Source organism: Oncorhynchus kisutch, linkage group LG16 (genome assembly GCF_002021735.2).
Source record: "Oncorhynchus kisutch isolate 150728-3 linkage group LG16, Okis_V2, whole genome shotgun sequence".
NCBI lineage: Eukaryota > Metazoa > Chordata > Actinopteri > Salmoniformes > Salmonidae > Oncorhynchus > Oncorhynchus kisutch.
In genome coordinates, this window is record NC_034189.2 from 46,532,948 (window position 1) to 46,550,010 (window position 17,063).

Sequence of the window (17,063 nt, forward strand, 5' to 3'; positions counted from 1 at the left end):
GGAAGTTGGATGTGCTATTTACAGATGGGCTGTGTGTACAGGTACAGTGATCGGTAAGCTGCTCTGACAGCTGATGCTTAAAGTTAGAGAGGGAGATAAGTCTCCAGCTTCAGTGATTTTTACAATTCGATTCTGTCATTGGCAGCAGAAAACTGGAAGGAAAGGCGGCCAAAGGAGTAGTTGGCTTTGGGGATGACCAGTGAAATATACCTGCTGGAGCACGTCCTATGAGTGGGTGCTGCTATGGTGACCAGTGAGCTGAGATAAGGCGGGGCTTTACCTAGCAAAGACTTATAGACGACCTGGAGCCAGTGGGTTTGGCGACGAATATGTAGTGAGGGCCAGCCATCGAGAGCATACAGGTTGCAGCGGTGGGTAGTATATGGGGCTTTGGTGACAAAACAGATGGCACTGTGATAGACCACATCCAATTTGCTGAGTAGAGTGTTGGAGGCTATTTTGTAAATGACATCGCTGAAGTCAAGGATCGGTAGGATAGTCAGTTTTACAAGGGGATGTTTGGCAGCTTGAGTGAAGGAGGCTTTGTTTTGTGAAATATGAAGCCGATTCTAGATTTAATTTTGGATTGGAGATGCTTAATGTGAGTCTGGAAGGAGAGTTTACAGTTTATGCAGACACCTAGGTATTTGTAGTTGTCCACATATTCTAAGTCAGAACCATCCAGAGTAGTGATGCTAGGCGGGCAGCAATCGGTTGAAGAGCATGCATTTAGTTTTACTAGCATTTAAAAGTAGTTGGAGGCCACGGAAGGAGAGTTGTATGGCATTGAAGCTCGTCTGGAGGTTAGTTAACACAGTGTCCAAAGAAGGGCCATATGTATACAGAATGGTGTCGTTTGCGTAGAGGTGGATCAGAGAATCACCAGCAGCAAGAGCGATATCATTGATATATACAAAGAAAAGAGTTGGCCGAGAATTGAACCCTGTGGCACCCCCATAGAGACCGCCAGAGGTCCGGACAACAGGCTCTAAGAAATGTAACATACTGAACTCTGAGAAGTAGTTGGTGATCCAGTCATTAGAGAAACCAAGGCTATTGAGTCTGCCGATAAGAATGCAGTGATTGACACAGTTGAAAGCCTTGGCCAGGTCGATGAAGACGGCGGCACAGTACTGTCTCTTATCGATGGCGGTTATGATATCGTTTAGGACCTTGAGCGTGTCTGAGGTGCACCCATGACCAGCTCGGGTATCCAGATTGCATAGTGGATAAGGTACGGTGGGATTTGAAATGATCGGTAATCTGTTAAGATTTTGCAGCTCTTTCAGAATGTCAACTGTCTGGATTTGGGTGAAGGAGAAGTGTGTGTGGGGGGGCTTGGGCAAGTTTTTGCAGGGGTGCAAAGCTGTTGACCAGGGTAGGGGTAGCCAGGTGGAAAGCATGGACAGTCGTAGAGAAATGCTTATTTAAATTATCGGATATCGTTGATGTAACGGTGGTGTCAGTGTTTCCTAGCCTCATTGCAGTGGGCAGCTGGGAGGAGATGCTCTTATTCTCTATGGAATTTACAGTGTCCAAATCTTTTGGAAATAGTGCTACAGGATGCACATTTCTGTTTGAAAAAGCTAGCCTTAGGAAAGCTAACTGACTGTGTATATTGGTTCCTGACTTCCCTGAAAAGTTGCATATCTCGGGGGCTTTCAATGCTAATGCTGTACACCACAGGATGTTTTTGTGCTGGTGAAGGACAGTCAAGTCTGGGGTGAACCAAGGGCTAGATCTGTTCTTAGTTCTACATTTTTTGAATGGGGCATGTTTATTTAAGATGGTGAGGAAAGCACTTTTAAAGAGCAACCAGGCATCCTCTACTGAAGGGGTGAGGTCAATATCCTTCCAGGATACCCAGGCCAGGTCCATTAGAAATATACCACAAATTATAGTTTCACTTTGCTCACTGAGCTCTTCTGTGCAGATGACCCCTTTGCTATCCGGGCCCATCTCTCAAATCCACTGGCCTACTTCCTTGAGCTCATCGGCTACTTTTGGAATGTTATTGTTCTTATAAAATGTTGAACAATGGTTGTTATTCAAAATGTTTTCAATAAAAACACATTTTTTAAAATCAGGTTTTTTTGGTTTTTACTTAGATGTCCACCACACCTTGTCATTCCCCCCACACCCATATATTTTTAGGTACATTAGTATATTATGTATAAGTTACATTGATTTGTTTTATATAGGGTAATTATCATCTAAAAAAAGGTTGGGCGGAAATATCTTATTTTTATTATCTTTTTCCAGCTGTCACAAAGGCAAGTCTATAAATTCAGGCGTCGTGTTGAATTATTCATATTAGGAAAACCGTAAATCTCTTAAAATACTCAATACACAAATGAATAAGAAATGTGTTAAATTAATTACTTCATTTTTAACAAAAATTGATGTTTAATGACGTGATGGAAATAAAATGTGTCTATGGCTGTCTGAGAAAAATATGTACATTCCTGAATAGGACGATAGCAGCCATTATCAGATATTTTCTAGACAAATCAAAGAATTATAATACTGGTAAAATGGTGTTTCAATAACTTTTCATTTCTGAAAGCTTGCAGGGCCAAAGTGCCCTAAATTGCAGAATCACCCAGCTACATAGGGGTAAGTTACAAGCAAACAATAGCCACACAACATAGTTTCAACAAGTTAATTACTCAAAAGACATGCAGGGCAGTGTCAAAATGTCATTAAATATATCATCTGCAGGACATGTTGACCAGCAAAAACAATTGAGTGGTTTCTTTAACAAGCATCTACATCAGTGAACAAAAAGAAAACATTGTGGTCATTACATATTCCAGTTGATCCTTATGAAACGAAGGAAGTGTAGGACACTTTTAGAGTACATCTTCCTTCACAGATGTGTATACATTAGTTTAGTGAAAGCAAGAATCACTCTTTTAAAGTAGCTTCACCAACAAGATCGGGGATGATTACATCAATTACCTGTAATGGTACCCTAGGGGCCCTGGAGCTGCACAGGCAACTAGAACCACACACACCACTAGAGAGCAGTTCAAACAGCGCTTACACTAAAAGGGCATTATCAGCGTTTTCACAATTTCATAGTATTCTTCCAACCTCAGTGTGGAAATATGATATAAAACACTGGAGAAAAAAAATTGAAGAAAAAAAAAAATCAAATTTTTGACTGCACTTTAAAGACTGCCTTTAAGGTCCACAGCATCATTAACTTTACCAAGGTCCAGGACATAGTATATCTAAAGTAGATTGGCAGAAAGTATTCTGGACTGAGACTCTGGTTCTGGTTCAGGCCCACTCCCTGTCCAGTATTCCATACTCCCTGTCCAGTATTCCATACTCCAACAGAGGCTGCTCCCTCATCAGCTGAGCCATACTCACAAACCCTACAGTCTGAGAGAGAGAGAGAGACACACACACTAGTATGGCACTACTGTACCAGATCTTGTCCAATAAGAAACACATTTTTATTTTCTGTTGTAAAATGTTCTTCAAAGTGACCCTTATGTTGTCCCACTATACCCCACAGTGCCCTCTAGTGGTTCCCACCTCCACTAGCGCCACTGCCAGAGATGACCAGATGATGAGATGCAGAACAAAAAGCAAGGCCTCCTCCAGCTTCACCTGGCAGCCCTGAGAGAGGACACACACAGGGTAAGGGGAGTGACATCTCTCTGGAATTAAATGCTGTCCAGATGTGTATCTACATACCTTTGGATCACCACAGAGGGCCAGGGCTGGTGTGTGTGTGTGTGTGTGTGTATATACCTTTGGATATAGTAGCCCGGGCAGCTCCAGGGTACCGTTGCAGGTGTGGTAGGTGTAATTACAGCAGCTGTGAGGTACACTGCCCCGCCCACTGTGGTTAAACCAGGGCGTGGCCAACCAGTCACGGTAGTCATAGATTCCACAGCACTGCAACTGGAGAGGATTCACATCACAGAGTCATTAGATCAGTTCAGATTTCTTTCCCCCCCCCCCCCCCCACACACACACACACACACACACACACACACAACCTCTTTCTGTGTGGCGTCCACAGCATCGGAGTATGGGTCCTGACATCTTCCTGTGTATCTTTGAAAAACACTACTGAAGGGAGCCAGCTCTGAGTCCACCTGAAAGCAGGTCAGTCACATCATGTTATTTATCATACGTATAACATACAGTGAGTGTACAAAACATTAAGGACACCTTCCTAATTTTGAGTTGCACCCCGCACTTTTGCCCTCAGAACAGCCTCCATTCCTCGGGGCATGGATTTTACAAGGTGTCAAGTGTTCCACAGGGATGCTGGCCCATGTTGACTCCAATGATTCCCACAAGTTAGCTGGATGTCCTTTGGGTGGTGGACCATTCTTGATACACACAGGAAACTGGTGTGAAAAAAAAGCAGCATTGCAATTCTTGACACAAACCGGTATCAAAGGCACTTAGATCTTTTGTCTTACCCATTCATCCTATGAATGGCACACTTACACAATACATGTCTCAATGGTCTCAAGACTTTAAAAATCCTTCTTCAACCTGTGTCCTCCCCTTCATCTACACTGATTGAAGTAGAGTTAATAAGTGACATATAAGGGATCATAGACTGACCAGGTGAAAGCTGTGTCATGGAAAGAGTTGTCCTTGTTGTTTTGTACACTCAGTGTAGAATGTCATATGGTGATGTGTGCTCTTTCGGTAGTTTTGTAAAGCCATATATATCTAAAGTACCTTTCCTGCGTTGACATAGGCCAGAGCAGCAGCAGTTGCCTCCAGGCAGAAAACCACAACCAGCAGATAGACAAACTGAAATGCCCAAAACCATGGCAACATATAAGCTGTATCCCAAACTGTAGAGGAAGCATGAGCTATGAAAAGCAAAAATACATACATGTTATTATATTCAGACACACACAAGTACACACAAACACTCACCACACCCTGCAGCAAGGCTGACTTTCTGAGGGACACCCAGATGCCCAGTCCTCCACTGGCCAATAGGAGAGTAGCGCTGGCCAGAGCTAGGCATGCTGGGAGGATGATGTATGTGTGGGTGAAGAAGATGCCATTGTGTCTGTAGTTCAACAACAGGTACATACCACTCAGACCTACCACCAGACCTGCCACCTAGAGATGGAGGGAGACAGTGTTTATCATATCATTCAGTAGTAAATCATTCTTGTGACGGTGCAGTGCAGAAATAAACTAATTCAGAAAAAATCTTAATGTATATCTTTCTGAAAATATGTATGTGTGTGCTCTTGTAAAATAATGAAATCCCACTAGCTTTGAGGCTTCCTTAGTTCTCACGGAATTACACACACACACACACCTTTTCAGTTAGTCAAGTGGATTAAACAGCATCTAGGCAATTAATCTGTAAACATGTAGCAAGAATGAATAGAAGCGAGACAGAGTGGCGGAAACTGTTGGCTAGACAATACGAAGCACATTCTGTCTTTTAATGATATACATTATAGTTTTCAGTGGGCAAGATGAACAATACATGTCAAAAGTGCATAGAAATATGAAATAGGCTTAAGTTAAATATTACAATACGTATAAATGATTTGCCATTCCTTGACGTATGTTACCTTAAACCGTTTTACAGGACGTACAAAGCAGAAGCACATTATGGTCAGCGGTGTATCGGGAATTTGCTTAGTGCTGTAAGATCTTACCCATAGAAGTTGGCAAGTTATCTGAATAACTATTTTTAAAGCTCGTCGTCTTGTTTCGCCCATTTTATCTCAAACAGCAGTGCTCTGTGTATTTGAAGAAGTGATATATTTACTTAGTCACGGGGTTTACTCCATACAGCACAGACATTCCACCATAGCAGAATGTCAAGTTGTAATATCAAGAAACAAAACAAGGCGGAAAAATAAAGTTAACCAATTCAACATCAAAAGTGTGCACGCATAACTTGCCGTTTTTCTCCAACCGCATCAAATTATTCAGGCATTTCTCAGAAGAGAGAGAAGCAGCAGCATGACAGCGATAAGGAAGTAGCGGAAGGATTTTACATTAACCCCATCGCTCCCACTGGGTGCCTGAGCAGAGCTGGTGTATACAGCTACATGGTACATCATGTATTTTACACTGGAGCCTGCTCCTCCTCTCACGTTAATCAGCCAATCAATCAATTAATCAATCAATCAGTCAGTCATACGTTTTAAGTAGGTAAATGCAGACAGACAGAGATAGATGGAACCAGAACAGCACTCCAGTCTCTCCAGTGAAGTTGATTTTATTATCAAGTATATTGAAAATGTATTTTGAAATGATGGGATTGATGATTTAATTATATAATAGGCAATATGATACATTATTTATACAACAGGCAATACGCATACTTACAAGGCGTGATGGAACAGCAGGTGTATTAAAGGCAGAAGGCTGTAGGTAGTTGTGATTCATGCTGAAATTCAGTGAGTGTTTATAGTGACATTTTGTGCTTCACTTAACATAACATTCGTGACGAGCGTTAAAAGCCTCGTTTTACAATTATGATTTTACAGAACAATTCCATATTTAGATTGTAAACATTTACATGTCTTCTTCTCAAAGGCAACCTCTATTCTAGAAAAGAAAGAACAAAAACGGAACTTTAGGCCCTACAGCTAAAGACAGTATGTGAGCTTACGTAGTGCTACGACCACACGAACATGCATAACAAACAGAGTAGGTGACAGGCATAGGAGTGTCCAGGGTCACGTTCAGAAGGCACAAAACAGGACAAAACATTTAGAAATGAAGGATGTTCTACTTGGAATAAGGTGCTCATTTTCTTCACCCATTTTCAGGTGTATTCAGTCAGGTGAAACATTCTAAACCTATACATTTGCAGATAGAAATATATTCATGTGGAGCTAACCAGGTCCCTATCCTACATGATGAGAGGTGACGATCTGTTCTACACAATATATTTCTATCTGAATATCCTGTAGCGTTGTGTCCTCCTGATTACTTCCTCATTAGTCCGCGTGGCAATCAGTCTCATTGGCTGAGTTGTGGATGTGACAGGCCAAGCGGCATCATGGTCCTCCATGTTTGTGGTTTAAGTTGTCAGCTATCAGCTGGAGGTCCAGAGATCAGTCTAAAGATCCACAGTTCAATGCAGTGGTCTGTGTGTGTGTGTGTGTCTTGTCCTGTGTGTGTGTGTGTGTGTGTGTCTTGTCCTGTGTGTGTGTATGTGTCTAGTCCTGAGTGTGTGTGTGTGTCTTGTCCTGTGTGTGTGTGTGTGTGTCCAGTCCTGAGTGTGTGTGTCTTGTCCTGTGTGTGTGTGTATCTAGTCCTCTAGGTCCAGATCTCAGTAGGCACCATGCCCTCCTTGGTCCCAACAGAAGGCATTAGGTTCTGTTCTGAGAGGAAGTCCAGAGGGAATTGAACCAGGAACCCTCTGATCCTCCTTAGCTCCTCCTGGGCTTTACCTGGGTCAGACTGGGCCAGGCCTGGGTTCGTCTGGTAACTCTCTAACTCAGACATGTTACGAACCAGGGAGGACGGCAGGCACCGGAACACCTGGAGAGAGAGGAGGGAGGGAGAATGAGAGAGAAAAGTTAGTTGAAAATCTCTTTCATAAAGCAGGTTGCACACACACACACACACACACACACACACACACACACACACACACACACACACACACACACACACACACACACACACACACACACACACACCTTCTCATAGATGGTTGCGTTGCGTCCAGCGGTGGTCATCCAGACATCCTTATAGAAGCGGTCAGAGATAGGGTCAGACACATCTATGGTCGTGTCCATATGGGCTCCAAGGACAGTCCTGACAGGAGAGAACACACACACACAATGAGATGCGATGTGGTCTTAGTGATTAGACCAAAAGGACCAAGTTACACACACCCAAACCACCCAAGGCGTAACTGTAGTGTGTGTGCGTGGATGTGTGTGTGTGTATATATATATATGTGTGTGTGCATGTGTGTGTGTGTGCGTGTGCGTGTATATGTGTGTGTGTGTGTTAATGTGTATATATATGTGTGTGTGTGTGTGTGTGTGTGTGTGTGTGTACCTGAAGCACTCTAGACGAAGCGCCAGTGCGTAGCGTCCAGCCTGGTACTCATGTCCGTCCATCACCGCGGTAACGGTCTCAGAGTCCTCAATGATCACCGCCACCTCGCTGTCACGCTTCCCCAACATGCTGCGGTCGTTGATGTTGGCCGAACCTAACACAGACACACACACAGAAAACGCATCAGATTGCAGCCAACACCAATGGGATGAACACAGAGGCTGCAGTTCACCCATTCACCAGCAGAGGGATCAAGAATAAAAAGTGAGGCTCCGTCTTTTTCCCCAAAAATGATTTCACCTTGATTTAACCAGGTAGGCTGGTTAAATCGGTAAGCTGCTCTGACAACTGATGCTTAACGTTAGAGAGGGAGTTATACGACTCCAGTCTAACTCTCAGCATCACTTTGTGAACGCTGACAATTCTTAGTCATGCTTGTTATATGAATATGAAACATGTTGAATACTTTTTGTTTCTCCCTGAAATCCCTTCATGAAAACATACGTACTCACACAAAACCGCCTTCTCCCCACCCCCAACACACACCTACCTATGATGACGGTGTTGTCGTCTGCGATGAGCATCTTGCTGTGGACGTAGACGAGCTCTGTGACCAGGCGTCCCTCCAGCTCAGCGTGGGTCCTCAGACCACAGAACGAGATGTAGTTCATCCACTGTAGTTCATCCACTGGAACACACACACACACACACACACACACCAACAGACACGGTTAGTTCTCAGACCACAGAATGAGATGTAGTTCATCCACTGTAGTTCATCCACTGGAACACACACACACACACAGTTCTCAGACCACAGAACCATATGGAGTTCACCCACTGGAGGTGTGTGTGTGTGTCATGGTTTGTGTGTGTGAATATCCTTACTTTCTTTCTTCAGCTGGGAGATGATGGAGTATTCACCTCTGATCATGGTCCTGAAGAGGATAGGAGAGTTCAGTTAATAATGAAAACACTGCATGTTGTATGTGTGTTTGTGTGTGTGTGTGTCACCTGTAGTTAAAGTGCATGACGGCCTGAAGGGCGTTTCCTCCCCCTGTTGTGATGTCACCTTCAAACCCAGGAAGTAGTGGAGTCACCACGTACACACGGAACTTCTTGCCCTCCCTACAGAGAGATAAAAACTCATCAAATACTGCAACTCGCACACCTATACCTTACACATCAACACACACACACACACCAACAAACACACACACCAACACACACACACACACACCTTACACACCAACACACACACACACCAACACACACATACTTGTGAGCTCTGAGGATCCTCTCGATGAGCGCTTCTCCGATCTTGTTGTAGACCATCTTGTTGTCAGAACAACTGATGAAAAACTGGTTCTGATGAGAGAGAGAGAGAGAGAGAGAGAGAGCAAGAGAGAGAGAGAGAGAGAGAGAGAGAGAGAGACAGAAAAGAATGAGAGAGAGGAGAGAGACAGAGAGAGAGAGAGAGAGAGAGAGAGAGAAAGAGAGAGAGAGAGAGAGAGATGAGGTGAAGAGTGCTAAAGTGGAAGAAGGTAGGGTCACTCACTAGCATTGTTATGTAGTGATCTGTAGGGTATGTAGGGTTGTGTCGTGTTATAAGGTGTGCTAGTACTTCGGAGTGCTATGTAGAGTGTACTGTATGCAGTGCTACACAGTGTAATGTAGTGTTATGTACAGTGTATGTACCTCTATGTAGAGTGTACTGTATGCAGTGCTACACAGTGTAATGTATTAGTATGTACAGCGTATGTACCTCTATGTAGAGTGTACTAGATGCAGTGCTAGACAGTGTAATGTAGTAGTATGTACAGCGTATGTACCTCTATGTAGAGTGTACTGGATGCAGTGCTACACAGTGTAATGTAGTAGTATGTACAGCGTATGTACCTCTATGTAGAGTGTACTGGATGCAGTGCTACACAGTGTAATGTAGTAGTATGTACAGCGTATGTACCTCTATGTAGAGTGTACTAGATGCAGTGCTAGACAGTGTAATGTAGTAGTATGTACAGCATATGTACCTCTATGTAGAGTGTACTGGATGCAGTGCTACACAGTGTAATGTAGTAGTATGTACAGCGTATGTACCTCTATGTAGAGTGTACTGGATGCAGTGCTACACAGTGTAATGTAGTAGTATGTGCAGTGTATGTACCTCTATGTAGAGTGTACTGGATGCAGTGCTACACAGTGTAATGTAGTAGTATGTGCAGTGTATGTACCTCTATGTAGAGTGTACTGGATGCAGTGCTACAGAGTGTAATGTAGTAGTATGTACAGTGTATGTACCTCTATGTAGAGTGTACTGGATGCAGTGCTACACAGTGTAATGTAGTAGTATGTACAGTGTATGTACCTCTATGTAGAGTGTACTAGATGCAGTGCTACACAGTGTAATGTAGTGTTATGTACAGTGTATGTACCTCTATGTAGAGTGTACTAGATGCAGTGCTACACAGTGTAATGTAGTAGTATGTACAGTGTATGTACCTCTATGTAGAGTGTACTGGATGCAGTGCTACACAGTGTAATGTAGTAGTATATACAGTGTATGTACCTCTATGTAGAGTGTACTAGATGCAGTGCTACACAGTGTAATGTAGTAGTATGTACAGTGTATGTACCTCTATGTAGAGTGTACTAGATGCAGTGCTACACTGTGTAATGTAGTAGTATGTACAGCGTATGTACCTCTATGTAGAGTGTACTGGATGCAGTGCTAAACAGTGTAATGTAGTGTTATGAACAGTGTATGTACCTCTATGTAGAGTGTACTAGATGCAGTGCTACACAGTGTAATGTAGTGTTATGTACAGTGTATGTACCTCTATGTAGAGTGTACTGGATGCAGTGCTACACAGTGTAATGTAGTAGTATGTACAGCGTATGTACCTCTATGTAGAGTGTACTGGATGCAGTGCTACACAGTGTAATGTAGTAGTATGTACAGCGTATGTACCTCTATGTAGAGTGTACTAGATGCAGTGCTAGACAGTGTAATGTAGTAGTATGTACAGCGTATGTACCTCTATGTAGAGTGTACTAGATGCAGTGCTACACAGTGCAATGTAGTAGTATGTACAGTGTATGTACCTCTATGTAGAGTGTACTGTATGCAGTGCTACACAGTGTAATGTAGTAGTATGTACAGTGTATGTACCTCTATGTAGAGTGTACTGGATGCAGTGCTACACAGTGTAATGTAGTGTTATGTACAGTGTATGTACCTCTATGTAGAGTGTACTAGATGCAGTGCTACACAGTGTAATGTAGTAGTATGTACAGCGTATGTACCTCTATGTAGAGTGTACTGGATGCAGTGCTACACAGTGTAATGTAGTAGTATGTACAGTGTATGTACCTCTATGTAGAGTGTACTGGATGCAGTGCTACACAGTGTAATGTAGTAGTATGTACAGTGTATGTACCTCTATGTAGAGTGCACTGGATGCAGTGCTAGACAGTGTAATGTAGTAGTATGTACAGTGTATGTACCTCTATGTAGATGAAGTGCTACACAGTGTAATGTAGTGTTATGTAAAGTGTATGTACCTCTATGTAGAGTGTACTGGATGCAGTGCTACACAGTGTAATGTAGTAGTATGTACAGTGTATGTACCTCTATGTAGAGTGTACTGGATGCAGTACTACACAGTGTAATGTAGTAGTATGTACAGTGTATGTACCTCTATGTAGAGTGTACTAGATGCAGTGCTGCACAGTGTAATGTAGTAGTATGTACAGTGTATGTACCTCTATGTAGAGTGTACTAGATGCAGTGCTACACAGTGTAATGTAGTAGTATGTACAGTGTATGTACCTCTATGTAGATGAAGTGCTACACAGTGTAATGTAGTAGTATGTACAGTGTATGTACCTCTATGTAGAGTGTACTGGATGCAGTGCTAGACAGTGTAATGTAGTGTTATGTACAGTGTATGTACCTCTATGTAGATGAAGTGCTACACAGTGTAATGTAGTAGTATGTACAGTGTATGTACCTCTATGTAGAGTGTACTGGATGCAGTGCTACACAGTGTAATGTAGTAGTATGTACAGCGTATGTACCTCTATGTAGAGTGTACTGGATGCAGTGCTACACAGTGTAATGTAGTAGTATATACAGTGTATGTACCTCTATGTAGAGTGTACTAGATGCAGTGCTACACAGTGTAATGTAGTAGTATGTACAGTGTATGTACCTCTATGTAGAGTGTACTAGATGCAGTGCTACACTGTGTAATGTAGTAGTATGTACAGCGTATGTACCTCTATGTAGAGTGTACTAGATGCAGTGCTACACAGTGTAATGTAGTAGTATGTACAGTGTATGTACCTCTATGTAGAGTGTACTGGATGCAGTGCTACACAGTGTAATGTAGTAGTATGTACAGCGTATGTACCTCTATGTAGAGTGTACTGGATGCAGTGCTACACAGTGTAATGTAGTAGTATGTACAGTGTATGTACCTCTATGTAGAGTGTACTAGATGCAGTGCTACACAGTGTAATGTAGTAGTATGTACAGCGTATGTACCTCTATGTAGAGTGTACTGGATGCAGTGCTACACAGTGTAATGTAGTAGTATGTACAGTGTATGTACCTCTATGTAGAGTGTACTGGATGCAGTGCTACACAGTGTAATGTAGTAGTATGTACAGTGTATGTACCTCTATGTAGAGTGCACTGGATGCAGTGCTAGACAGTGTAATGTAGTAGTATGTACAGTGTATGTACCTCTATGTAGATGAAGTGCTACACAGTGTAATGTAGTGTTATGTAAAGTGTATGTACCTCTATGTAGAGTGTACTGGATGCAGTGCTACACAGTGTAATGTAGTAGTATGTACAGTGTATGTACCTCTATGTAGAGTGTACTGGATGCAGTACTACACAGTGTAATGTAGTAGTATGTACAGTGTATGTACCTCTATGTAGAGTGTACTAGATGCAGTGCTGCACAGTGTAATGTAGTAGTATGTACAGTGTATGTACCTCTATGTAGAGTGTACTAGATGCAGTGCTACACAGTGTAATGTAGTAGTATGTACAGTGTATGTACCTCTATGTAGATGAAGTGCTACACAGTGTAATGTAGTAGTATGTACAGTGTATGTACCTCTATGTAGAGTGTACTGGATGCAGTGCTAGACAGTGTAATGTAGTGTTATGTACAGTGTATGTACCTCTATGTAGATGAAGTGCTACACAGTGTAATGTAGTAGTATGTACAGTGTATGTACCTCTATGTAGAGTGTACTGGATGCAGTGCTACACAGTGTAATGTAGTAGTATGTACAGCGTATGTACCTCTATGTAGAGTGTACTGGATGCAGTGCTACACAGTGTAATGTAGTAGTATATACAGTGTATGTACCTCTATGTAGAGTGTACTAGATGCAGTGCTACACAGTGTAATGTAGTAGTATGTACAGTGTATGTACCTCTATGTAGAGTGTACTAGATGCAGTGCTACACTGTGTAATGTAGTAGTATGTACAGCGTATGTACCTCTATGTAGAGTGTACTAGATGCAGTGCTACACAGTGTAATGTAGTAGTATGTACAGTGTATGTACCTCTATGTAGAGTGTACTGGATGCAGTGCTACACAGTGTAATGTAGTAGTATGTACAGCGTATGTACCTCTATGTAGAGTGTACTGGATGCAGTGCTACACAGTGTAATGTAGTAGTATGTACAGCGTATGTACCTCTATGTAGAGTGTACTAGATGCAGTGCTAGACAGTGTAATGTAGTAGTATGTACAGCGTATGTACCTCTATGTAGAGTGTACTAGATGCAGTGCTACACAGTGCAATGTAGTAGTATGTACAGTGTATGTACCTCTATGTAGAGTGTACTGTATGGAGTGCTAGACAGTGTAATGTAGTAGTATGTACAGTGTATGTACCTCTATGTAGAGTGTACTGTATGCAGTGCTACACAGTGTAATGTAGTAGTATGTACAGTGTATGTACCTCTATGTAGAGTGTACTGGATGCAGTGCTACACAGTGTAATGTAGTGTTATGTACAGTGTATGTACCTCTATGTAGAGTGTACTAGATGCAGTGCTACACAGTGTAATGTAGTAGTATGTACAGCGTATGTACCTCTATGTAGAGTGTACTGGATGCAGTGCTACACAGTGTAATGTAGTAGTATGTACAGTGTATGTACCTCTATGTAGAGTGTACTGGATGCAGTGCTACACAGTGTAATGTAGTAGTATGTACAGTGTATGTACCTCTATGTAGAGTGTACTGGATGCAGTGCTACACAGTGTAATGTAGTAGTATGTGCAGTGTATGTACCTCTATGTAGAGTGTACTAGATGCAGTGCTACACAGTGTAATGTAGTGTTATGTACAGTGTATGTACCTCTATGTAGAGTGTACTAGATGCAGTGCTACACAGTGTAATGTAGTAGTATGTACAGTGTATGTACCTCTATGTAGAGTGTACTGGATGCAGTGCTACACAGTGTAATGTAGTAGTATATACAGTGTATGTACCTCTATGTAGAGTGTACTAGATGCAGTGCTACACAGTGTAATGTAGTAGTATGTACAGTGTATGTACCTCTATGTGGAGTGTACTAGATGCAGTGCTACACTGTGTAATGTAGTAGTATGTACAGCGTATGTACCTCTATGTAGAGTGTACTGGATGCAGTGCTAAACAGTGTAATGTAGTGTTATGAACAGTGTATGTACCTCTATGTAGAGTGTACTAGATGCAGTGCTACACAGTGTAATGTAGTGTTATGTACAGTGTATGTACCTCTATGTAGAGTGTACTAGATGCAGTGCTACACAGTGTAATGTAGTAGTATGTACAGCGTATGTACCTCTATGTAGAGTGTACTGGATGCAGTGCTACACAGTGTAATGTAGTAGTATGTACAGCGTATGTACCTCTATGTAGAGTGTACTGGATGCAGTGCTACACAGTGTAATGTAGTAGTATGTACAGCGTATGTACCTCTATGTAGAGTGTACTAGATGCAGTGCTAGACAGTGTAATGTAGTAGTATGTACAGCGTATGTACCTCTATGTAGAGTGTACTAGATGCAGTGCTACACAGTGCAATGTAGTAGTATGTACAGTGTATGTACCTCTATGTAGAGTGTACTGTATGCAGTGCTAGACAGTGTAATGTAGTAGTATGTACAGTGTATGTACCTCTATGTAGAGTGTACTGTATGCAGTGCTACACAGTGTAATGTAGTAGTATGTACAGTGTATGTACATCTATGTAGAGTGTACTGGATGCAGTGCTACACAGTGTAATGTAGTGTTATGTACAGTGTATGTACCTCTATGTAGAGTGTACTGGATGCAGTGCTACACAGTGTAATGTAGTAGTATGTACAGTGTATGTACCTCTATGTAGAGTGTACTGGATGCAGTGCTACACAGTGTAATGTAGTAGTATGTACAGTGTATGTACCTCTATGTAGAGTGCACTGGATGCAGTGCTAGACAGTGTAATGTAGTAGTATGTACAGTGTATGTACCTCTATGTAGATGAAGTGCTACACAGTGTAATGTAGTGTTATGTACAGTGTATGTACCTCTATGTAGAGTGTACTGGATGCAGTGCTACACAGTGTAATGTAGTAGTATGTACAGTGTATGTACCTCTATGTAGAGTGTACTGGATGCAGTACTACACAGTGTAATGTAGTAGTATGTACAGTGTATGTACCTCTATGTAGAGTGTACTAGATGCAGTGCTACACAGTGTAATGTAGTAGTATGTACAGTGTATGTACCTCTATGTAGAGTGTACTAGATGCAGTGCTACACAGTGTAATGTAGTAGTATGTACAGTGTATGTACCTCTATGTAGATGAAGTGCTACACAGTGTAATGTAGTAGTATGTACAGTGTATGTACCTCTATGTAGAGTGTACTGGATGCAGTGCTAGACAGTGTAATGTAGTAGTATGTACAGTGTATGTACCTCTATGTAGAGTGTACTGGATGCAGTGCTAGACAGTGTAATGTAGTGTTATGTACAGTGTATGTACCTCTATGTAGAGTGTACTGGATGCAGTGCTAGACAGTGTAATGTAGTGTTATGTACAGTGTATGTACCTCTATGTAGATGAAGTGCTACACAGTGTAATGTAGTAGTATGTACAGTGTATGTACCTCTATGTAGAGTGTACTGGATGCAGTGCTAGACAGTGTAATGTAGTAGTATGTACAGTGTATGTACCTCTATGTAGAGTGTACTGGATGCAGTGCTACACAGTGTAATGTAGTAGTATGTACAGTGTATGTACCTCTATGTAGAGTGTACTGGATGCAGTACTACACAGTGTAATGTAGTAGTATGTACAGTGTATGTACCTCTATGTAGAGTGTACTAGATGCAGTGCTACACAGTGTAATGTAGTAGTATGTACAGTGTATGTACCTCTATGTAGAGTGTACTAGATGCAGTGCTACACAGTGTAATGTAGTAGTATGTACAGTGTATGTACCTCTATGTAGATGAAGTGCTACACAGTGTAATGTAGTAGTATGTACAGTGTATGTACCTCTATGTAGAGTGTACTGGATGCAGTGCTAGACAGTGTAATGTAGTAGTATGTACAGTGTATGTACCTCTATGTAGAGTGTACTGGATGCAGTGCTAGACAGTGTAATGTAGTGTTATGTACAGTGTATGTACCTCTATGTAGAGTGTACTGGATGCAGTGCTAGACAGTGTAATGTAGTGTTATGTACAGTGTATGTACCTCTATGTAGATGAAGTGCTACACAGTGTAATGTAGTAGTATGTACAGTGTATGTACCTCTATGTAGAGTGTACTGGATGCAGTGCTAGACAGTGTAATGTAGTAGTATGTACAGTGTATGTACCTCTATGTAGAGTGTACTGGATGCAGTGCTAGACAGTGTAATGTAGTAGTATGTACAGTGTATGTACCTCTATGTAGAGTGTACTGGATGCAGTGCTAGACAGTGTAATGTAGTGTTATGTACAGTGTATGTACC

The 17,063-nt window shown here is 41.9% G+C and overlaps 1 protein-coding gene and 1 pseudogene across 5 annotated transcripts; both read right to left on the reverse strand.

Annotated features, from left to right (window-relative positions):
• Positions 1-2,085: 2,085 nt before the first annotated feature.
• Positions 2,086-6,084, reverse strand: tspan37 (tetraspanin 37). Of its 5 annotated transcripts, none has more exons than XM_031792642.1 (8): positions 5,916-6,084; positions 5,667-5,750; positions 4,921-5,112; positions 4,717-4,791; positions 4,017-4,115; positions 3,766-3,918; positions 3,547-3,630; positions 2,225-3,390 (listed from the first exon to the last, which is right to left on the reverse strand). In XM_031792642.1, exons 2-8 carry the CDS (start codon positions 5,727-5,729, stop codon positions 3,286-3,288), a joined length of 771 nt encoding a protein of 256 aa, XP_031648502.1. In that variant the 5' UTR covers positions 5,730-5,750; positions 5,916-6,084; the 3' UTR covers positions 2,225-3,285. The 5 variants fall into 5 exon arrangements, with proteins under 5 accessions (XP_031648504.1, XP_031648502.1, XP_031648505.1 ...); XM_031792645.1 differs by having other exon boundaries at positions 4,717-4,835; positions 5,916-6,078; XM_031792644.1 differs by lacking the exon at positions 5,916-6,084 and having other exon boundaries at positions 2,086-3,390; positions 5,667-5,909.
• A 133-nt stretch (positions 6,085-6,217) lies between these two features.
• LOC109879735 (phospholipase D1-like) overlaps positions 6,218-17,063 on the reverse strand; it is a 17,171-nt pseudogene continuing 6,325 nt past the window's right edge.